The sequence below is a fragment of the Natator depressus genome, chromosome 14 (assembly GCF_965152275.1).
Source record: "Natator depressus isolate rNatDep1 chromosome 14, rNatDep2.hap1, whole genome shotgun sequence".
NCBI lineage: Eukaryota > Metazoa > Chordata > Testudines > Cheloniidae > Natator > Natator depressus.
In genome coordinates, this window is record NC_134247.1 from 15,756,984 (window position 1) to 15,780,310 (window position 23,327).

Consider the following 23,327-nt stretch of genomic DNA (forward strand, 5'->3'; position numbering starts at 1 on the left):
CATCCTCTGCTTACCCACCACACTAGTAAGGCAGGTGCAGCGGCAGGACAAGCTTCCCCTAGGCCACGCCACTCAGGGGTCTCAACCAGGACCTGGGGGATCTCTCAAGGATTGAGTGGGTTGCTCCATCTCCATGGCTCCTCTGCCAAGGCTTGTTCCACTGGGAACTCAAGTGAGACCAAGTTCATTTCACACAGGCCACCCAACAGCCACCAGATAGGAATGGCTCTTGGTTGCCAGGGATCTGGCCTGGATTTGAATCTGTGTCAGAGGTGGAGGGCTCTGTATCCCATCTCTTACCTCCTGAGCCATCCGGGTACTCTCCGCCCCCTCCCTCACTATGTATCAGACACACAGATCCTTGTATTGTGAAGCAAGTCTCTGTTGTTTTAAAGTGCTAAACAACTAATGAACATTCATGTCAAGAACCATCGCTCCTGGCTGCTGACTTCTATAGCTCTTCAGCCAGAGAGCCCCACGGGTTTTATCAAAGGAGGGAGCTATCACTCTCCCCCTATCACAGATGGAGAACCAAGGCACAGAGAGATAGTTGGGGGGCCCAAGGGCACCCGCAGGATGTCAGTGGAAGAGTGGGGAACTGAGGCCCCATTCTCAAGCCCCTACACCACCGCTGCCTCCACTTCCTGTGTGGCCTTTCCTGGATTCTAATGGGGAAGGACTGTGGGTGCACTGACTGCAAGGGGTGAAGAGAGGAGGAGTCGTGGTCCTTCCTACCTTGCTCATGCTGTCAATCTCCTCTGCCTTCTGTCTGACGTGCAAAGCGGCCGCATTCACCCTTTCCTTCTCGAGTCTCAGCTCCTGCCTCTCTTGATCCACAGATTCCCTTTCTCTAGCCAGCTGCTCCTCCTTAGCCCGCAGCTCACTGGCCTTGATTTTCAGATCTGCTTGTTCCTAGGAAGAGAGCATCCGTGGTGGCTCTATATTGGCTCCTCTCCCGAGCACTCAACCCAAGTGCTCCAAGAGATCCATGATAGAAGAGCGCCCCCCCCCCCCACGCCCCAAACTCCTGGCCCACTGGAGGATTGTTCCCTGCTGTACACTTACTAGAGCGCTGGCTTTGTTGTGCAGGGGAAGGTCCCCAAGCATTAGCGTGCAGGCTCTTTCCTTCACCCTGCCCAGACAGAGCAGCTGGCTCAGGAATCTGGGCCAGTCAGAGGAAGAGTTGGAAGGTTTCACTTCACCTACATTATTCAGGGCTCCATTTCCCCCCACAGAAGACTCCTTCCCATGGCAGGAACACATGCTACAGGCAAAGTGCTGCATTCACCCTGCTGAGACGGCTGTGCTGCTCAACCCACAGCTAATGGGGAGGGAGACCACCTCACACTGCACCCCTCCTTCCCTGCCCCAGCAGCTACGTCCCTGATGCCGAGAACATGCACCAATGCTGGTAATTTGTCAGCAGTAATAATATTAGCACTGAATTACGAGTCAACACCCAGCGATTTATAGAATACTCCGACAATGAGATCTGCTCTTACACTGCCATCATCTGTGTACCTGGAGGGAGGGAGGGAGAGAGAGAGAGAGGGAGAGATTTCCCCATGGTGATGCTCAAAGGGGGCGGAGCAGGGACCACACAGAGGTAGGGGGGAGGATGCAGGAAGGAATTTACATTGTTACCATGTGGAATCACTGAGTGGCTGGGGAAGAAACATGTCAGCGAAGCTCTGTCAGTCTGTCCAGCTGCTCTAACCCATCAGCTGACAAAGCTGAATTCAAGCCCTGAAGGACTGAAATGGGAACTTGCTTCACCGGGGTACCTTTGCCAGGGTCATGATGGCACATTCCCTCTGGGAGTCTATCTGCAGGGCGCGGTCGACGTCACGCTCTGTCCGCTCCTTGCTCAGCTTCTGCTGGGTATGGAACTCCGACCACTCCATGGCGAGCTTTCGACGCTCCTCCGCGCACTTCTGCATGACCGACTTCTGCTCCTCCAGCAAGACGTTCTGCGGGAGCAAAGCATGAGAGAGATGCAACCAAGTCCTCCAAACCAGAGAGATGTAGGGAAGGTTGGCTTGAGGTCACAGAGAGTACCCCTTCCACCAGGAAGAGCGGAAAAGGGGCTCCTTATGGTGCTCTACAGACTGAAAAGGATTCCTGCTACTAAGATTCCTGCTGCTGCTCCTGGGGATTGGGTATCATTCTTGTATCCAGACAGTGGAACCCCCTCTCTGTACTAGTGGGGCAGGGTTTTGCACTGTTCCCACAACACAGCAATGAAGCAGAGGTAGTGACAGATGTCACCACCCTTTGGTGAAGTCTCTATCAAACATCTACTGAGTTTAAACGGAAGTGCTTTCCAGGAGGGAAGCGTTACAGCAGTGGGTTTTAAAAGTACCGAGCGACTAGTACCCTCCACTTGACATTTTTTTCCTGCCTTCAGCCACAATCTGTGGCTTGTCTCGCACACGTGACCTAGTGCATGTCATTGTTACTCTGTGCAACAATCAATGTCTGCAAAACCCAGACAAGCCTACCACCTTCCTGCTGACCTCATGCCATCCTGACACCGCCTCTGTCATGCACACTGTCAATCACCGTGCCACATCTCTGGGAAGAGCAGATAGGTGCTATCCCAGCAAACACGAAATGCTCCAGCTCCAGGAGCACGTGCGCCTTGCCCAAGAGCGACAAGTGAAGTCGGACATGTTCACATGTTGGCTTATGGTTCTGATTGAGCAGGAGGGCAAGATACTGCCAAGTAAAGCTGACAGTACCGTGATGCCTCACTGAAGTCCCAAGCGGTTAATCTCCAAGGGGAACTGCTTCCCACCCCCAAATCTTCTACTCCTGTTAGGTTAATCTTCCTGAGCTATGCTGAAATCTATTATTTCCATCCTGCCCTTTGTCCTGTGCTCTTTTGCCAGCAAAAGGATTTTTCTCCTGGCCTTGATGCCATCTGAATTAATGCTACATAATGGGAACACTGCCTCCTTGAGACCATCACCTTTGTTAAACATCAGGACACCTGACCTTTGCCCGCTCCAGCTCTTCCCTCTCCATGGTCAGCTGCTGGGTCATCACCCTCCGCTGTTCCTCTAGCGAACGCTGTAGAGATTCCACTTTGGCTTGTTCTGCTGTCACCCTCCAGCGTTCCTAGAGTGTGGAGACAACAGCAGCTGGGGCAAAGCAATGCATGGGTTACGTGAGCCTATGATCCAATCATGCCTTAAACGGAAGCCGTCATAAATATAAAGGGAAGGGTAAACACCTTTAAAATCCCTCCTGGCCAGAGGAAAAACCCTTTCACCTGTAAAGGGTTAAGAAGCTAGGATAACCTCACTGGCACCTGACCACAATGACCAATGAGGAGACAAGATACTTTCAAAGCTGGAGGGGGGAAAAAATAAAAACAAAGGGTATGGGTCTGTCTGGGTGATGCTTTTGCCGGGGACAGAACAGGAATGGAGTCTTAGCATTTAGTAAGTAATCTAGCTAGATATGCGTTAGATTATGATTTCTTTAAATGGCTGAGAAATTAAGATGTGCTGCAAGGAATGGATATTCCTGTCTGTTGTGTCTTTTTGTAACTTAAGGTTTTGCCTAGAGGGATTCTCTATGTTTTGAATCTAATTACCCTGTAAGGTATTTATCATCCTGATTTTACAGAGGTGATTCTTTTTACTTCTATTAAAATTCTTCTTTTCAGAAACTGAATGCTTTTTCATTGTTCTTAAGATCCAAGGGTTTGGGCCTGTGGTCACCTATGCAAATTGGTGAGGATTTTTACCAAACCTTCCCCAGGAAGTGGGGTGCAAGGGTTGGGAGGATTTTGGGGGGAAAGACGTTTCCAAACAACTCTTTCCCAGAAACCCGGTTAGACGTTTGGTGGTGGCAGCGAAAGTCCAAGGGCAAAGGGTAAAATAGTTTGTACCTTGGGGAAGTTTTAACCTAAGCTGGTAAAAGTAAGCTTAGGAGGTTTTCATGCAGGTCCCCACATCTGTACCCTAGAGTTCAGAGTGGGGAAGGAACCTTGACAGAAGCAGATATTTTTCCACCACCACCTCCATTTTCTTTGACTTCAGGGCAGGGCCTGAGCCTTGGAGGTTCAGGCCTTGCCCTGATTTTTTCCCCCACCAAACAGGAAGACAGTTTTTCACCTGTGGAAAAAAAAACCTGGCCTTTCACCATGGCTGTCCGTAGGTTAAGGGGAGTTCCCGTATTGGCTACAGAACATGCAGGCCCCCCCGCCAGAGCCATTATCAAACAGAGGCTGAAGACACAGGTTGTAGGCCTCGCCTCACCTGCTCCAGGAGACGAGTTTGCTCACTCAGCCTGGCCTCCATTTTAGCGATGACCTCCTGCAGCCGGCTCCGCTCCTCCTCCATGTCCCTTTGCTGCCGCGTCAGTCTGTCCTGCAGCACTGAGGGGAGAAAAACCACCGTGCAGCAAACTGCAGCCATTCAGAGGCTAATCCCACAGTCCAGCGCAAGCCACCACTGTGTCCGTCTTGCACAAAAGTTGCAGGGCCGGATCCTCAGCTGGTTTAAATCAGTGTCACTCCAATGGTGCTGTGCTGGTTTACAACAGCTGGGAACTGACCCTCAGTCCCAGCTAGCTGGGATGGATCCTCTGCTGGGAGTGCCGTCTGGCTACAGGACATTCCCGGGGAGCTGCTTTCAACACAGAGGATCATTGGTGCAGTTGTCTTGCTCAGGTACAGCCCTGGGCAAGCCGTTGTTCTTTTCAGAAAAGTAAGGGCGTAAGAGACACACAGATGGGAACATCTGCTGGAGCGGACGGATGATCTTGTGATTAAGACACTGGACAGGGATCTGGATCTAATGCTCTGCCACAGACTCCCTATGTGCTTTTGGGCAAGTCATTTAATCTCTCTCTCTGCCTCAGTTCCCTGTGTGTAAATGGGGCAGGGATCATCTTGCTCTATGTTTGTACAGTGCCTAGCACAATGGGACCTGGTCCGTGATTAGGGCTCCTAGATGCTTCCACAACACACATCTCCTTTTGGACTGTAAGTTCTTTGGGGGCAGTGACTGTGTGTGCATACAATGGGGCTCTGATTGAGCTTGGGGCCCCTAGCTGCTACTGTAATAAATAACCATGACCGTGATTGCTAGAAAAAATAAAAAGCAGGTACCCCTGAGCTGTTCATCCCGCTGACGGGCTCCAATCTCGAGCTCCTGCGACGTGTTGTGGTGGGTAGCCTCCACCTTGTAGGAGAGGTCATTCAGGTTACTGGAAAACTTCTCCATCTGCTCAATGATGCCGTTCAAAGACCTACAAGAGGAAGGGGCGGGTCCACAGTTATGTGGTAGCTGCATCGGTTCACACTGGGTTCATGTTTTCAACGTTATCTTCATGTGACGAGGGGCTAGAAAGATTTACTTTAAAACAAAACCTTAGATTTTGAGCCCAACTCCAGGGCAAGGGGTGGCTTCCTGGGCAATAAATATGCACTGCCTTGCCTAGGAGCTTGAGTGGGTACGATAGCTTTGTCCTGAACTTCTCCTGCTCAGTTAGCCCCTCCCCTCGGTAGCAGCAAAGGACAGGAGCTACTTTTTCTCGGGGGTAATGTGGAGTCCTTCAAACAAAGCTCATTTATTGACTGACAGAGCTTGAGAGTTGGTGAGGGCAATTTACTCGCTGAGCCAGTGGCTTCTGTGCAAACACATCATTGACGTCAGGTGTTCTCCCTCTGGTTGGGATCCTCCCAACACCCCAGCCCTGACTTCCCCTGCAGACAGCCCTCCGCTTGGGGACCATGCCCATAGATTCCAAGGCCAGAAGGGACCACTGTGACCATCGAGTCTGGGTGCATGTGACTATTCCCCAGCCGTCCCATGGAGAGCTGTCAGGTTTATGGAGCTTGCTGTGAGAGAGCATCCCAGCTCTGTAGCAACTCCGTTTTTCAGAGACTCTCTGAGCCCTGAAGGGAAGAAGCAACCTACTCAGCTGCTTGCTCTTCTCCTTCAGAACCAGAAGAGGAACCCAACCTCCCATCACGGTCTATGGTGGGTGGGTGGGGAGCTGAAGGACCAAGGGAAGGAGGCCATGCTGGGTGGCAGCCGGTACCTGGTATGGGAGGTAGCACTGGTTACCGCGTCAATCTCCTGATCTTTCAGTCGTTTCAGCCTCTGTAGCTGCTCTTCATGGTCTTTGCGCATCTCCAGAATGGATGCCCTGTAGGACTCAGAGGGGAGGAGCCCGTTAACCACATCTAGTTACTTACGTTCCCTGCCGCATATGCCGCAGTCGGTGCTCAGACACACGGCCCTCGTTGCCAAGAACCCAGAGAAACACACAGCGAGAGCTGAACGGCTGATCTCGGCCCCCAGCTGCAGGCGATTGTGGATGGTCACTGTGTAAGCTCGTGGAGACAACTCATTCCTAGAGGAAATCTGCTCCTTCCTGCCCAGGCACGAGCAGAAGGGTGGATGGGGGACAATAACGGCCGTGCAGCCCAAAGGGCCCTACGCAGGTGCAGGTCCCTGTGCCGTGCAGTGACAGTCCCACGCGTACCTGCCTTGGGTGATGCGGGCCATTGGAGCCCATGCCCAGGGGCCTGCTGCCTGCCGGTGAGAGTAGCTCAGCCTCCTCACAAGCAGATGCAAATGCTCGTGGCTAGCTGCATAACTCAGGAGATCGGAACAAACCTTTAATCGCTTCCCACCAGGGCTGGGGTTATTCTTCACACCATTGCACAAGCCTGACTTGTCCTGACACCACGATCCCAGCTGGGCCCATTTTCCCATCTGCTCGAACACGGATTCCAAGAGCTTTGACCCCTTTGGGAGGAGAATAATTTGGACCCCGGATGCCCCCTGCCAGGCTGGCTGTCCCCTCCCCGGCCCTCCTTACCGCTGCAGCTCCCGCAGCCTCTCCACCTCCTGGACCTTCTCCTGCTCCAGCTCAGCCAGCCTGCGCTGCTGCTGTGCCAGGAGCTCCGACTTGGCCCGCTCTGCGCCTTGGCAGTGGGACAGGTACTGCGCCGCCAGTTCCTCGTTCTCCTGCCGCAGCCTCGCCTCGCGCTGCCGGGAAGATTCCTCCATCACCTTCACACGGCTCCTGCCCACGAGGAGACACACGGAGGCTGGAGGAGCTGTTGGCATGGTGCCTGCTGGGCTGGGGTGCTAATGGGTGGTTCTGATCTGAAATATGATGCTTAGGGGCCAACTTTCAAATGCAGGACCCTAATTTAAGTGCCAGTTTAGGTATCTGCTGCTGATTTAACAGCAAATAAATAAATAAATACCCAGCTCTTTATATTTTTGTATATATATTATATAGCGCTTTTCATCACTAGATCTCAAAGCACTTCACAAAGGGGATCAAATCCCCTTTTACAGGTTGGGAAACTGAGGCACAGAGCTGTGAAGTGTCATGCTCAAAGTCACACGGCATGTCAGCACGAGATCTGGAAGTAGCACCCTGATGCCTGGTCCCCTGCTCCAACTATAAGCTGGGCCAACTGCTGTAAGCAGGGCACTACACACCCCAGGTATGCTGTGCATCAGGCAGGACCCTGAGTGTGGGGGCAAAGGTCCATGTCCCTGGTGTGCATGTCCCTGGGGTGGAGGCCCACGATACCTGTGTGCATTGTCAACGAGTTCCAAGTCTTCCTCATGACGCTGCTGTAGACTCTCCAGGAGCAGCTTCTGCTGATTCCTCTCCAGCTCCAGCTTCCGCACCTGATGTGGAAAGTCACCAAGATGAGCTAAAAAAAACCCTTTCTTGGCTGGGGCGAGACACTGTACCCCACGTGACACCCTGGAGCCCAAGCTCACCAATTCTATAGGAGGAGGATATATTTTGTACAAAGTATGCATTGTGAGGTATCATTTGAAAATGCATAATCTACTGCACATCATTGTCATGTTAAAATTTGTGTATCAGCGTTGTACATGGAGCGACGAGATTTTACTTGGGATTGTTACTGAAATATACTGTAGTGCTGGGTAACTGGATACTGTAGTTCTTGATGCCGTCTGAATTAATCCCACATAATGGGAACAGTTCCTCCTCGAGACCATCACTTTCATTAAACAGACCATTTTTCTCAAAGACAAAGGCACACTAGCATGCCAGCTAGGTGCTAAAAGGCCATTACTTGTTCAATTAGAAATTCACCACCAGGGGAGTTATAAACAAAGTATTTACAGTTCATCTGCAGGACAGCTGGTAGGGCACGTACGCAATAGAACTGCATGGCCCCCTGTCCCAGTGTAACCCACACACCTCCTGGGTGTGGTGTTCTGTCCCATCTCATGGAACCAAGACCACTTGGATAGATGGAGAGAGAGAAAAAAAACGAACCAGTCTGCTTTACAGCCTTAGCTAACAGCCAGTTGGCTTTTAGCTCATGTGGTAGAGGCTCATACACTAAGCTCCAGAGATCCCAGGTTAGATTCCACCCACTGATGACTAGGGTCTGTCAGTGTTGCAAGTGGGGGCTCGTCCGGGATTTCAACTGGGGAGACTCTGAAGCTCGGGACCTGCTTCCTCAGCTAGGGGAAGTATGTAACCCACATACCTTCTGGGTGTGGTAGTCTGTCCCATCTAGTGGCACCGAGACCACTTAAAGAGAGAGATAAAATGAGTCTGGTAACAGCCAGTTGGCTTTTAGCTCATGTGGTAGAGATTTGTGCACTAAGCTCCAGAGGTCCCAGGTTTGATCCTGCCTGCCGACGACTGGGGTCTGTTGGCGTTACACCAGCAAGGACTTTTCCAGTGAAAAGGGTCAGGATATAAGAAGGGGAGGGGAAAAGGCATCTGGCTACCTCTCCCCCCTAATCTCTGCTCATGGTAGCAAGATCATTTGAAAGACAAAGAATCATCACTGAACTGAGGGGAGTGGTCCAACCTGGAAGGCTTTCCAGTCAGCATGGGCTGCTGAAAGTTTTGGGTCAGAGAAATCCTTTTGCTTTCAAATCTTGTTTAGCTTGGTAACATTTAAGTCAGGAAATAGCTTGCGTGTTTCTCTTTTATTTCTTTTGTAACCAATTCTGACTTTTATGCCTTTACCCCTTATACTCACTTAAAATCTATCTTTCTCCAAACACTTCAATCAAAATATGCTGGTTTAGGTAAAAGAATAAAACAAGTTCATTAACTAGAGAATCTCTACTCAGGTTAACAAGGGCTGGTGCATAATCATTACCTTTGATGGAATGATGGACTTTCCATGAGCTTGCACTGTTTGGGAGCGGGGGATGGGGGTGGGGCCTGAGCAGTGCAAGAAACACATTCCTAGGGTACAAAGCTGGGGAATTTGCCCTGTATGTAGTTTGTGAGTGTCTGGGAGAGCATCCATGCTAATGGCTGTCTGTGAGCATAGCCTGGAGAGGCTGCTTATCACTAGCAAGGCAGCATAAAAGGCACCCGGGCTGGAGAGTTAAAGGGACCCAGTGGTTCAACAGTCCAGACCGTACCCTGAGGGATGTCGGCTGGCTTGCAGTCAGATCCCCACAGAGCAAACCAGTACACATGGAGGCCGTCAGGATTCACCCTTAGTGCAGGGATAGCTCACTGGGTGGCAGCCAGCAGGTGTGCACAGAAAGCAGGAATCTTGAGGCTTTACTAGGAGGGGTGTGGCTCGAACATCTCTGTGAGCCCTCCCTGTGGCCCTCAGCAGACTGTACCTCAGCAGACAGACCCTCTGTTACCCCATGTCTCTGGCACCCCTAATCCTGCTGCCCTTTGGAGCCCAGGTATTTCCTTCCTAACTGTTACTATCACAGCCCAGTACAATCACTCCTAGCTTGGCCCCAGTGGCAAGACTGGTGCGAATACAGAGAGACCAATCCTGCCTCTGCCCTCAGCCCAGCAGGCTGCGTCCCTCACCTGGCTCTCCAGCTCGGCGAGACGAGTCTGGGCACTCAGCAGTTCCACCTGGTGCCTTGCTGCATTCTCCCTCAGCTGTGCCTGCAAAGCCACCAGCCTCTTCTCGTACTCACCGGCGTTCAGCAAGCTCAGGGCCAGGGGCTCAGCCTGCAGGAGCTGCAAGGGGAGAGCACCGAGGGGTGGGGAGACAAAACCAAGCCCTTTTAGCATGAAGAGTGGCAGAAGCACCCTGTCAGCCCAGCAGGATGCAGTGTCCTCCTCTGCAGAAGCCACGCCCTGTCCTCACCTGCCGCGGCACTAGAACCTGCTGGAGAGGAGCCCCAGACAGGGCAACCTGCAATGAAACAGGGAAAAGCTCAGCCACCTTCTCCTCTTAAAGGCCTCCACCCCTGTGGGGAACCTCTTAACTCTGCTGAGCCTGGGAAACCCCTACAATGGCTGCCATTAATTCTGGTCCTACTTTGCGCCCCTCCTCTAGGCTTGCCAGTCCTTCTCTGATCTTACCCCACTGCAAATCTGGATCCTTTCTTCCAGAAGAATACCTCTCTATGAAACCTCCAAAGGGTCCTGCCCCAGAAGGCAGCATGGACAGGACAGGAGACTTCCAACCTGCCCCAGAGCAGCCACTGGAACAGACTCGGAGTTTAGTTCGGTCTTATTGCTGGAGATAGACTCAGGAGTAACAGGATCAATTCTTTTTAATTAAAACATACACCCCCCCCCCCCATAATGAAGGGCAGGAAATGAAAAGGACCCAGAAGGTCCAGCTTCGGCTTCTCAGCGAGGTCTTGAAAGCTAAGTAAGGATTCCAGGACACGCCCATTTTTAAAAGCTTTGATAATTTTCCCCCTTAAATTGCGCACGCACGCACGCACGCACACACGCGCACACACAGTCCTTTCACCTCAAAACTAAGAAAACCTGGCAATGTAAAACCCAATAATTAGCTAGAATTCAAGTCTCATTATTAATTACTACACTCACAAATGTATTCTGAGCACTTCTAGTGAAGGGCCTCAAAGCATTTTGTAAACCCTACTTAAAACCTCACAGGACCCCTGGAAAGGAAGTAAGGGAGTGTTATTTCACCCTTTCTACTGCTGAAGAAACTGAGGCATGGGGAATAGAAGTGACTTGCCCTAGGTCACATTAGCTAATCAGTGAGACAGCAGAACGCAGACTCCCGATTCCCACTTCCCGATTCCCACTTCCCACTCCCGATTCCTGCATTTTAGCCACTGAAAATGACTGTACAGGTAGGGGTGTATTATCCCCAATACACCATGATCGGTGTTGTAGCATCTCACACCTACCGGAGTTAGTGTGGAAAACCCCAGACCCTCTGGATGTCCTTGGAGAGAAGCTGCAGGTGGAGAAAATTCAACACATTTAACACTCAGACATGGCAGTGGACTTAGGCATTTTCAGGGAGACAGTAGCATTGGAAGCCTGGCAGAAATAAATGAAGCCCTCCATAGGTGTGCTGCTTCAGCATGATGAGGACATGCTAGTGTCATAAGAGCTCCAGCCACTGAAGCAGTGGGGGGCAGGTACTCCAGACCACATGGGCAGAGTGGAGCCTTGAGGGGCTGGAAGGTCCTCTGGGCACTCAAGAAAGATGCATCTTTAATGAAACCCTTGGACCTCACAAGTGCCTCCTTGAATGCTTTATGCGCATTCGTCCCTTCACCTACCTTGCTACATCCCTGCCAAGGAGCTGACTGGGACAGATTTCTACTCCGTGCATATGGACTGACACATGGCAGGTGCTCGATATGCAGCACTGGCCTGATTTTCATCCACATCCCACACCAAAATCACTAAGACCCGCAAGTGCTCAGCACCACTAGGAAATCAGGCCATACTACTTGCTTCCAGGGACCCAGGCATGTAGTGCAGGTCCTGGCCGGGTCAGCAAGCTCTTCCCTTCCAACCCAAGGGCCACCATTTCTGCACCCCCCTCGAATTCCTTCCTGCTTAGCCAGCCTCATCATGGTGCTCACCCTCCAGACAGGAGGCAGATTATTGACCTCATGTGAGACAACCAGCTGGAAAGAGAGGACATCACCACCCTCCACGCACAAGCCCAGTGCGTTTCCTCTGCGACGTGCCAGCCCTCCACCAGTAGCAAGAGAAAGTGGCATCTGGCTCCCACCAGCATCTGCCTCCCACTGCCTGCACAGCTACCCTTAAGTCATACAACTAACCACATGCATTTGCTTTGAACCCTTCATGTTATGTGCTCTTTCCAGGCTCCAACCCAACATCACCTGGACACCTAAATGGAAAATATCTCCCACCCCCATTGGCTTTGATGTCATCCCTTTGACACACCACTGAGGCCACTGTCTGCTACCTCCCGACTGCATAATGTCCAATCTCTTTTAATACAGTAGTACCTCAGCATTACGAACACCAGAGTTACCAACTGACCGGTCAACCACACACCTCATTTGGAACTGGAAGTACATAATTGGGCACCAGCAGAGACAAAAAAAACCCAGAACACAAATACTGTACAGTACTGTGTTAAATGTAAACTACTAAAAAAATAAAGGGAAGTTTAAAAAAAGATTTGGCAAGGTAAGGAAACTGTTTCTTGTGCTTATTTCATTTAAATTAAGATGGTTAAAAGCAGCATTTTTCTTCTGCGTAGTAAAGTTTCAAAGCTGTGTTAAGTCAATGCTCAGTTGTAAACTTTTGAAAGAATCATAATGTTTTGTTCACAGTTATGAACATTTCAGAGTTACGAACAACCTCCATTTCCGAGGTGTTCGTAACTCTGAGGTTCTACTGTATATTTAATGGAGAAAAGTTACACATATGTGCCAACAGGGGGCAGTGCTCTGTAACAGCTGGCACTGAGATGGGAATAACAGGTAAGTGGCTGCAGATGGCTGACGGTTACCCATGTCCCCGCGTCTTTGGACTGGGGGTGGGTAGGACAACGAGGGTATGTCTTCACAGCAACTAGACACCCGCGGCTGGCCCGTGCCAGCCAACTCAGCTAAGGCTGTGGGGCTGTTTCATTGCAGGGTCCTAGAGCCTGGACTCCAGCCAGAGCCCAGGTGTCTACACAGCATTGACACAGCCCTGCAGCCCAAGCCCCGCGAGCCTGAGTCGGCTGGCACAGGACAGCCGTGGGTTTTTCTTTGCTGTGTAGACATACCCTAACGGGCTAACATTGGGATGCAAAGCAGAGAAGGGATGAGGTTGAATGTTTAGGTAGGGTAATCCAAGGAGGTGAGAGGATTGTGGAAGAGGAGGATGAAGAGCAGAGGTGACTGAGGAAGGCTGAGGACTAGTTATGCTACTGCTAGCGTGTCAAGGAAAGCATGGCTGCTCAGGTCTGGCCCTTCCTCAAGACCAGAGGGGTGATGGAAAGAAGCAATGCCAGACACTAAACTAGCATCCAGGGGCTGTAATTGGAGAGGACTCTGTCCACACTCAGAGAGTGTGGGGATGGCAGGGGGCTGAGACCTGTGGGGATTTGACCCCTTCCAGCTGACAGAGAGAGAATACGAACATGTGATCAACCACACATTCGTCTACCATTCAATTGTGGGCAAGCCTCAAGGGTCCCTACAGACATCACAGCAAATATGTTTGGGCTTTTCAGATTTCGTAATGAAACCTTTTTGATACACGACCTGGAAACCTTGCTAGGCCCATCTTTTCCCCATTTTCATCTCACCTTCAAGGGCAATGATGCAGAGATAATTTCACTTTAAAAAAGATACAACTTTGTATTTCCCATCCTGGGAGAGAGAGTAGAATTTGGGAATCCTCCAGGTTACACAATTTCTCTCTCTGGCTCCTGATCACTCAGCTAGGTGCGTCAACAGTGTGTGTTGCCTCCCCAGTAGCTGGGCCGATCTGGGATGTGAAACATACCGGCGTGACTGGTGTCTCCAGGAGGTGCCCCTTTCCTGGACTCAGATGTAAGAGATGAGGCTTGTTTCGGAGTGGTTAGCCATGGACCAGGATACCTGTGGGATGCATAGAGTAGATAAGTAACTAGGAATGCTATTATATAGCCCCATTGCAGGGCGTGTGGGGAAAGAGCGATTAAAGGGGTATTTTCCAGTTAACATGCATAGCTTTTGTAAGAAGAGTGTTTCACAAAACATCCGGTCAGTAGTTTTGTACAGCACGAGGCATATGGATTCCTGCACGTGGAGTCACAAGCGGGGGGGTGTTCAAAGGTCAAAAGTTGGAGTTGTCAATCCAAGGTGATTTTTCTTTAAAACATACTGCACCCGATCTCACTGTTCACGCACATCACGGATTTATAACAATCAAAAGCCACCACAAAGTTCTCTTCCGGCCTACCCTCATGCAGTCATGGACTGACTTAAATCAAAATGATTTAGATAAGTAACCAGAAAATCAAAGTAATTTAAATCATCCATTTATATCAGAGCATGCAGGAAACTTTGATTTAAATAATTGATTTTAATCATGTTTTACATTTGTAATTTTTCATTATTTTCCTAAAGAGAAGTTGATTCTCATTGGTTGGTAACCATTAAAACATACTGAATTGCATAGACTTGACTCTAAATTTGGTGCTTCTTTTTGCCACGCAGGAGGATGCACTATATCTGTACATATTTAGTTAAGCAATTATACAGCTTAAACTTCCATTTATTCAGAGAGTCTTAATTTTTACATTTCTTTATTATGTTAGAAAATGGTGAATGAGGCATTACTTATTTATTAGCTGATGATTAATTTTTTACTTGTGATTTGTATCAAGCTCTGTTTGGATGAAAATTTAAATTTAATTAAAAATGCACAAAACCAGAAATTTTAATTGGTTTTAATTTAATAAAATGACCTTAAATGTGTTGGATACATAAGAAAAAAAGTTTATCACAACAGTTTGCATTTCAAACTAACTAATTTATGAAACAAAGCAAGTATTATCTGTATTTCGAGAATTCAATTGATTGTTTCTGGTCACCATGTCCTGCAAGATTTTAGAACTAGTAGATCTCATAGTCTCAACACCTAGTTTTTATTCCTACATTGAAAGAGGAAAGCAAGTTTTCTGTTTTTTCAACTCCAAAAAGTTGAAAGTTTCTTAACTTTGAATGAACCAGTCATTGAACTAAACTAGTTGAATAATCTGAAATGAAGAAAATATTCTCTCTGCACATGCAGAATAGGCTACACTGCTGTCAAAAGCTGGTTTAGCACTTCAACAAACTCTGGTTCCATGCTCTTAGCCAGTGACTTCCACCGGTTCAGTGGTCTTTCTTTAAAATTTGACAACACACATGTACTGCTTAATTATGTTTGTATTTAATTTAAATGATTTTAATAAATTATAAGAAGTTTAGGAATTAACATAAATGATCAGTTTCACATTTAATTTTGAATAGGTTTATTTTAAAAAATATGCATTTAACGTAAATCAAAAACATCTGATTTAAGTTTAAAAATCCGATTTAAATAAAAAAACTATTTTTTTTTAAATAATTGTTTTTTATTTACCACATTTCAACGCCCAACACTCTCACGTCTGACACCGTTTTAATTCATTTCAGCAGTTCCTGTTGAAAAGGCAGATTAGCAGGTATAGCTATAGTGAAGACATACCCTGAGTCTTCCATCCTGGTGGACTTATCTTCTGGGACAGCAGACCGCTGAGGCTCTCTCACAGAGGGAGCTTGTTGGCTGAAAACAAGAGTCACTTATATGAAAGAGTAAAGAATCTTAATATAAATTGACAGTGATGGGGGCCACAATCCTCCAGTGTCAGCTACAATTGTATCTTGCAACCTCAAAGACAGTGAAGGTCTCCCTTCTGTCAAAAGCAATCTCTTCCTCCTAACAGAGCTATGGAAGTATTCAGCATTCACTTGGTTTGAAACATTTAGGCCTGATCTACACTACAGAGTTAGGTTGATGTAAGGCAGCTTATAGTGATCTAACTCTGTAAGCGTCTACACTACAATGTTGCTCCCGCCGATGTCAGTTGCCCACTACACCAACTTAACTCCACCTCCATGAGAGCAGCAGCGCTTAGGTCGATGCAGTGTCAGTTTAGACACTGTGTTGCTTACATCAGACTGTTCCGGCTGTCAGTGCCCCACACTGACAGCCGGAGCAAGCGCTCCTGGTGAGGACACACACCACTAACAGAAGGAGTTAGCATGGACATACAAAAACAATTTAATTACTGCGGTGGCTCTGCGTCAACGTAAATTAAATCAACTTAATTTCGCAGTGTAGACTTGTCTTTAATTTCAAAGACTGAAGGAGCAAATGCACACAACAGTAAACTGTGACTATAAGCTACCAAGATACCTCACTTTTGTCTGACAGGCTCTTCCTAATTATAGTCATCAGTCCTGCTTTGGGCAGCACAAGCCATAGCCAATTTGTTCTCAGCCTTAACTCTATGTTCACGAAGATTTTGCCTGGGAATTTCCTTAGTTTTCTTATAATTTTTTCATGCTCATTGTTAATATTATTATTTATATTATCATAGCGACTAGGATCATATAACTGAAGAAGTGTGGAGGGACTTTGCTTGTAACTTACAAGTTAAGGGCAAGAGTTATTGAATCAGGAAAAAGAAAAGAAAACAAAATTGGTTTGAATTTTTGGTGGCTTCTGGATCATTGACCCAGGCTTCCTGGAGTAAATCACTGTAGCCTTTACACAGTTACAATGGCAGCCTGCATAATGTCCATTGCAGCTGAAATGAAAGGCAGCACGGTCTGGACTCCAAACTGACCTGGAAGCTAGGAAATCCTATGTTCTTATCCCAGCTCTATTTCTGTAGGCAAAAATAGTCACACTTGGGTGCCTAAAGTTAGGCCCTTAAGAATGGCCCACATTTTCAGAGGTGCTGAGCACTAGCGACCTCCCAGTGAAGCCAGTGGGAGCTGCAGGAGCTCTACACCTCTGAAAAGCAGCCCACTGGCATGTCTTTACCTGGTAACAGTAACGGGGTCCACCTCGTCGTCCTGTCTCAGGGAGCCCGAGGCCCCAGCCCTTTTCTCCTGGACCTTCCCCTGCACCTGGGATTTTTTTCGAGACAAGGCGTTATTCAGCCAGCTATCATCCTCCTCCTCAAGTGGTCTGGGTTTAGCTGCTGCTTCCTCTGCAGCTGGCTTTGTCCCAGGAAGGAGCTGGCTGGCTGGGTTGGGCTGCTTGGTGGCTGAGGAGCTGGAGGGCTTGTTCAAAGGGGCTGCCGCGGGACTACCTTTGGCGGCGTCCTTGGTTAGAGATGGAGGGTCCAAATCGATAAAGTCCTCATCTTTCAAGCCCAGCCAGTCAGCACCAGTCTTACTGCCTCGCATGGGGCTCGTGATGGCTGGAGTGGTTGGTTTGGACCTTTGGTCCATTTTCAGTTCATTGATATTCTCTGCTGAAAACCTGCAACGGGAGAGAGAGATGAACACACAAAGCTGAGTGCGCTAGGACTTCGGCAGCTCCCTGCTGGGAGGCAACATGGCCCAGTGGTTAGTGCGGCAGACACAGGCAGGCATCAGATATAAAACACATACCTGACAGATTGTCGTCTTGACCGCCGGCCCTCGGGTGTGGAGGCCAGGGTGGGCTGGTAGGCTCCGAAGGTGAAATCCTCATTGTCCCAAATGTTTTCCTTATCTGTTTAGACAAGTGGAGACTAAAGTCAGTCCCCTGTAGGCAAGCAGGCTACATCAGCACACACTCACATGTTCTCGCTTTTGTCTGTTGTATGGGAGTTTCATTGTAATTCGCTTAGGCCCTGCCTAAACTACAAAAATTGGCTTGTCTAGCTATATTGGTCTTGCTATGCTGGCAAACCCCCACAGAACGTACCCCATGCCCACACCCTACTGTAACTATCTTTGTACAAGGTACGTCTTGTAAGGTGTCATTTGAAGACTCATAATTTGCTGGTCAATATTGTCTTGATAAAATATGTGTGGCAACATTGTATGTGAAGTTATCAGATTTCCCTGTAAGCCGTTAACGCATGTTCCAAACTGAGGTTAGCAAACCGGTCTGTCTCAAACAAAGGAATGTGTGCTCTGCTTCATTTGCCTTTAAGCAGTAAACAGAGTCATCAAGCAGGAAGAGAGACAAAGGGAGTTCAAACAGGTGGGGAAAACCAGCAGGAAACATCCTTACATGTAGACACACTGTCTCCTGAATCTCAGCAGGAAATGTTTTCCAAGAGAGGGACTGACACTATAAAAAGGAGGAATAAGCGCCCCGAGGTACCCTCTCCTCTCTGCTCATTGATTCACCGCACAAGAAGAGACAAAGGAAGCAGCCATTAAACCGAAGAAGGGGTCCAGGCCTAAGAAGTTTGGCCAATAAGACTTGAGCGCATGTGGCGAGAAAAACTTTGCTTCGAATTTAACATAGGTTGCTTGGTTAGGCACTGGTTGCATTTTAACTTTACTTTTCATGTAACCATTTCTGGCTTCTACGCCTCATTGCTTTATTCACTGAAAATCTCTCTCTTTGTAGTTAATGCCTTTGTTTTACTGTTTTATCTAACTGGGAGTGAATTGGGGTCATCCTGTACTACACCCAGAGCTGGTATGAGCCCAGGCGTGGCTGTTTGGCTGCAGTTACTCACAGGCTGACGTAGCTGGGAGTAATTTACATGCTGGAGGCTGTTTGGGAGCACTCCAGACTGGAGGTGACAGCAGCAAAGCAATGTGAAGGGCACGCCAGGTAAGAGAGCAGGGGCGACACAGCTATTCATTAGTCTAGATTATACCCTGGGTATGTCACACCCTCCCAGTGTGAATGCAGACCGACAGTCATGAAAGTGCTTTTGCTGGTATAGCTTATACTAGTTCCCCGAGCAAAATACCCTATGCCCACAAAAGCACTTTTATGCTGGTATAACTGTCTATGCTAGCGTTTTTACCAGTATAGCAACATAGCAAAAAATTGCCACCCTCCACAGTGTTGCTAAATCGGCAAGCTTCTGGCTTTACTCACCAGGTTGCTGTTGGTATTTTGTATCCAGTTTGAACTCCTTGCGTTCTCCTGTGGTCGGTTGCTCCAGAAGTTTGGCTGCGGTCCCACTTCCCAACAACTCCTCCAGCTTGGAGCGGGCAGGGCGGGGCTCTTCCCTGCCAGAGGGCAAAAAGAATTACAAGTGTCTAGGCGGGGGTGGAAATCATTGAAGCACTGTCTGTTTCCCTCTGCGGGCAAACGAGGCTGCGTTCAAGAGCTGACGTGGGAGCGGCTGGCATGACCTTCTAGCATGTCTCTCACAGTCTGAGCTGCTTCTGGTTCTTCTTTATTTTAAATACACCTATATATATATATATATATATATAGATATAGATATGAAATTAAATTTCTAGCCCTTACAGTTGCAAGGAAATATTTCCAACCCTGACCCATTGCAGGACAGCCTGAATGAGTCTGCAGCCAGCTAGCCTGAAACAATAGCTCTGAAGGGTGAGATTTTCTCCTGTTCATCTCAACAGGGTGTTACTTAGACTGGAAGTTCTTTGGGGTAGGGACCGTTCTTTTGTGCTGTTTTTGTACAGCGCCTGGCACAATGGGGACCTGGGCCTCCATGAGTGCGGTTGCTAGGTGCAACTGCAATACAAATAATTAAAAATCACAACAGTTTAAATGGGACCAAAGTTAACTATTTCATCACTGACCATTTTAGTAGACAAGCCCACGGTAGAGCTGGATACGTGATCAGAACTTCAGAACCTTCCCCCTTTGTCCATGGCTTCCGTCCTGTCCGCACTACAAACGCTACTACGGCACAGCAACTACACCTCTGCAGCGCAGACGCTGCCTGCACTGGGGGAAGGGGCTTTCTGTCAATGTAGCTAATCCACCTCTCTGAGAGGTGGTCGCTAGGTCTTTTGCCGATCTAGCCGTGCCTCCAGTAGGGGTTAGGTCAACCTAACTACGGTGCTCAGGGGGAGAAATTTTTCGTGGCCCTGAGGGACATCGCTAGGCCGATCTAATTTTTAAGTGCAGACCCGGCCTTTGAGACCACTGCAGTGATATAGAATAGTCATCGCAGTGAGTCCGCTCAGGTGATTCATGCCTTTCATGGCCACATAGATCTGGGGAAACAAAGTACTTGTAATATTCTTCTGCACTTTTTCAATCCAAGGCCCTTAATGACTGAAACCCAGTGTGACTATCTCATGAGTCACTCTGTATTCCCTAGCAACTCCTTACTCTTCTCCTTTCCTCTCCTGCTTCAGCTCTCCCCTCGGACCCTCGCCAAACCCCAGCGCGTCCATCAGGTCATCCCCATCATCTTCAAATGTCAGCTCCTCCCTCCTCCGCACGGGAGCAACAGCATGGCCAGGAGCTGAGGAGAGAGACGTCCCTGTTAAACGGAAGGAAGATCTTTCTTAGCAGAGACCACTGGGTCTACAGCGCTAGTTTAAATGACACATAACGCTCGTCCCAGGGTTGGGATCTTTGACACAGTCTCCTGTAAATGGTTCTTTTGAAGCCAAAGAACAAATCACTGGGAAGTGACAAAGCATTAGTGCGCTGCTTTGCGGCATGCTCTCTCGCTCTTTTGTAAAATGTATCTTTTGATGAATTTGGTGACCATTAACAAGGAGACGTTATTTAGCACTTGTTAGCACTGGGGATGTTGCAGGCTCTCAATCCTGCTTTGTAGGATTCCTGCTATCTCAGTCTGCCCCCAGCTCTACCAATGCATCTCAGACCTACAGCAGCTCCGGCTACTCCAGACTTTGCTTTTGCACTCCCACCTCAGTCCTGAATTGCAGCACTTTCCGCTATACTAGTCCTGGATGTTCCCCTCTTTCCCAGCCGCTCTACCACCAGAACCCCAGCTTGACCTGCAGTGCCCTCACTATCCCAATCCAGGGCCACCCCAGAGATACTAAATATGCCTTGATTAAATATCCATTGGGGTGAGACTAAAGCTAGGATTTGAACCCAAGTCCACAGAGGCGAAAGGCGAGTTCATTAATCTACTGTCCCACTTGTCGATAGTGAGAATGTCTAATACCCAGGGAGCCCCAGTAAAATTGACAGGTCAATGATTTAAAAGGTGGGAAAAGCAGGGTGTTCATGCTACTGAAGCAAATTACGGAGCAGCCCAAACTAGTTCTGTGGATAGGGTATAATTGTAGCGTGACTCCATACCTTTGGCTGGTCCAGTATGTCTTTCAGGGCTACTTCTGGTGCCTGTTGGAGGTAACTTCTTAGCAGCATCTTCCTCCTCATCCGATAAAAGCCCTGCCAAAGGATCGTCTAAATCTAGCAATCACCCCATGGGAATAAAAGGAGAAAAAACATTTGGCCTTTGGAAATTGTCTTCTTGGAGCTGGACTATCTGCAAAGAGCTAAATATTGAGACCATCATCTATAACTGGGGATTCTGCATTAGCCAGATCTTGCTCCTGTTGGAGTTACTGGCAAAATTTAGTGGGTCCTTGTGTCAGTATTAGCGCTTGGGAGCAAACTCCTCCTAGGGGTACCTGGAGTTGGAAGTTGAGCTATATTGTCATTGGGAAAGACAGTTTAGCCATTTTTGCCATAAAGTCTTGGATCTCTCCTATGGCCTCAACGTCGGTGCCATGTGAATCTGGACAGTCTCAAAATGCCTATTCCTTGGATGGCAGCTTCCACTAGTGATAAAACACAGCTGTGAATTCAAGGAACCCGTTACACTTGAATCTCTCTGGATTTGGGCGACGTCCAGTATCTCCAGAGTTCTATATATGTTCATGATTTTCTACCCTATTGTCTTCCCTTAAGGGATCATTTATGGGGCAGCAATCACTTGAGATCGGGCCCTCTCTTCGCACTTGCCCTGTCCAGGTATGGAAATGCCACGAGAAGGCCAGTTCTCACATTATCTCAGCCCCACAGATAGCCGCCTATTGGCCTGATCCAAAGCCGAGTGAAGTCACTGGGATTCTTTCCACTGATTTCAGTAGGCCCTAGAACAGGGAGCATAGACTCCTGGTTAAAGCATAGGACTGGAAAAGCAGGAGACGTGGATTCTATTTCCAGGTGCTGCACCTCAGTTTCACCATCTATAAAGTTTCATCATCTGTAACACCTCACAGGGGTGGGGGTCATTTAAACTATTAATGCTTGTCAAGCACTATATCTCTATAAAACGTTCTATACAAAGATCTCAGTGTGTTACATCGATTATCATTTAAAAAGACATGTGACAATATAATCCTAAATACAGTACTCCCAGGAATCCCATCCAGAGACCAGAGCCCACCCACACACCCCACTATAGGATATTTTTTAAGCCAGGTTCCCTATTCTTTTATGTGGTTGTTTTTTAGACTCATCCTCATCGTTTATTGAGTAAAGAGAAATGGGAGGGAAGAAGATGCAGGGCAGAGTAATGAACTGAAGTCAAATTCACACCCCCACAGTCCTTTATCTCTGAGGCATGGTTTTCTCACGTTACCATGACAAACTGCTGTAGAGTTTTTTCTACCGTATGTTCCTCTCATATACCTTTGGCAGCAAGATTTACGTGAATTTAGTGCTGGAGAGTGGTGCCTAGAGAACATGTATCGGATTCTCACAGTGCCCCATGAGCCCAGTTTGCCTCAGCTCCAACGTACAGAGGGCACTGTTGGGCACGAGAAGGTACTCAGTGTTCATGGCCCATGTAGTCCTTGGACTCTCTACCAATCCGACAGATGATTTTTGTGCTACGGACACATTAGGAACCGCAGTGGGAGATCATTTCCCACACGTCACCTTCGTGGTACTTTGAGGTGGAGGAGGTTTAAACTGGTGATCTAAAGGAGAAAGACTCTGTCTGTGCCCTGTTACCTGGCGACTCTTCCAGCAAACTTATCCTTAAAGGAGATGAAGATCTACTAGTTTCCCCATAAATTAAAGGTGAGAGTCAAGCTGTGAGAGCTGAATGCCCACAACTGTACCCGCCCAAATCCTACCTTCAAAGGAAAACTTCTTGTACTGCCGCTGGGGGGTGGCGGGAGTGGAGAGGGGTTTCTTTTCAATTCCAGTGGCAGACTCTCCTGTAAAAAACATCAGATAGGGGGGTTTGCAGACAGACAGGCAGAGCCTCTTCACTGTGCATGCTCCACCCTCTTCCCGCGTATGGAAATAATCTATTCAGAGTAAATACAGGGTTATTATTTCCAGTTAGGAGCCTATTTTACTCTCTCAGGTTGCTGCAGAGTACATATAACAACACACAATTCCCCCGAGGGATTCAAGGGTTGGAATATCTTTGGTGAGGGCTCCTCATGCAAACAGCTCCCCTCTGGTGGTGTTCTGATCCTGATCCTTAGTTGGTAGATGGACCCTTTATAAACCAGTGAGGCCGAAAACCTAGCCACCAACTTGTGCAACGTTCTGCTGTGGGTCTGAATGCTGCAGCTCCATTTTGTCTCTCATTATAATCTGTGCCTCCAACTGTCTTCTACAGTAGGTTCAAGCCACACTGCTCAGAAAGGACCCACATCAAGTCCACTTTGAACACGATCTGTTTGGAAGCAGCCCCACCCTAAGAG

General features: G+C 48.4%; 1 protein-coding gene across 4 annotated transcripts in view; it reads right to left on the reverse strand.

The window, feature by feature from the left end:
• The window catches only part of LOC141998973 (large ribosomal subunit protein mL38-like), a 49,007-nt gene that overhangs the window by 19,196 nt on the left and 6,484 nt on the right, over positions 1 to 23,327 (reverse strand). For 2 of the 4 annotated variants that reach the window (XM_074972019.1, XM_074972020.1), the window contains exons 8-26: positions 22,746 to 22,829; positions 20,956 to 21,069; positions 20,005 to 20,158; positions 18,787 to 18,920; positions 17,349 to 17,451; positions 16,774 to 17,217; positions 15,430 to 15,507; positions 13,720 to 13,814; positions 11,139 to 11,188; positions 10,112 to 10,159; positions 9,826 to 9,981; positions 7,573 to 7,673; positions 6,844 to 7,050; positions 6,058 to 6,165; positions 5,123 to 5,262; positions 4,269 to 4,387; positions 2,998 to 3,120; positions 1,785 to 1,970; positions 736 to 912 (exon numbers count right to left, since the gene is read on the reverse strand). In XM_074972019.1, the coding sequence (XP_074828120.1) occupies positions 736 to 912; positions 1,785 to 1,970; positions 2,998 to 3,120; positions 4,269 to 4,387; positions 5,123 to 5,262; positions 6,058 to 6,165; positions 6,844 to 7,050; positions 7,573 to 7,673; positions 9,826 to 9,981; positions 10,112 to 10,159; positions 11,139 to 11,188; positions 13,720 to 13,814; positions 15,430 to 15,507; positions 16,774 to 17,217; positions 17,349 to 17,451; positions 18,787 to 18,920; positions 20,005 to 20,158; positions 20,956 to 21,069; positions 22,746 to 22,829 (2,621 nt within the window). The remainder of the gene's footprint in view (positions 1 to 735; positions 913 to 1,784; positions 1,971 to 2,997; positions 3,121 to 4,268; positions 4,388 to 5,122; positions 5,263 to 6,057; positions 6,166 to 6,843; positions 7,051 to 7,572; positions 7,674 to 9,825; positions 9,982 to 10,111; positions 10,160 to 11,138; positions 11,189 to 13,719; positions 13,815 to 15,429; positions 15,508 to 16,773; positions 17,218 to 17,348; positions 17,452 to 18,786; positions 18,921 to 20,004; positions 20,159 to 20,955; positions 21,070 to 22,745; positions 22,830 to 23,327) is intronic. The other 2 variants (XM_074972022.1, XM_074972023.1) reach the window with 2 other exon arrangements.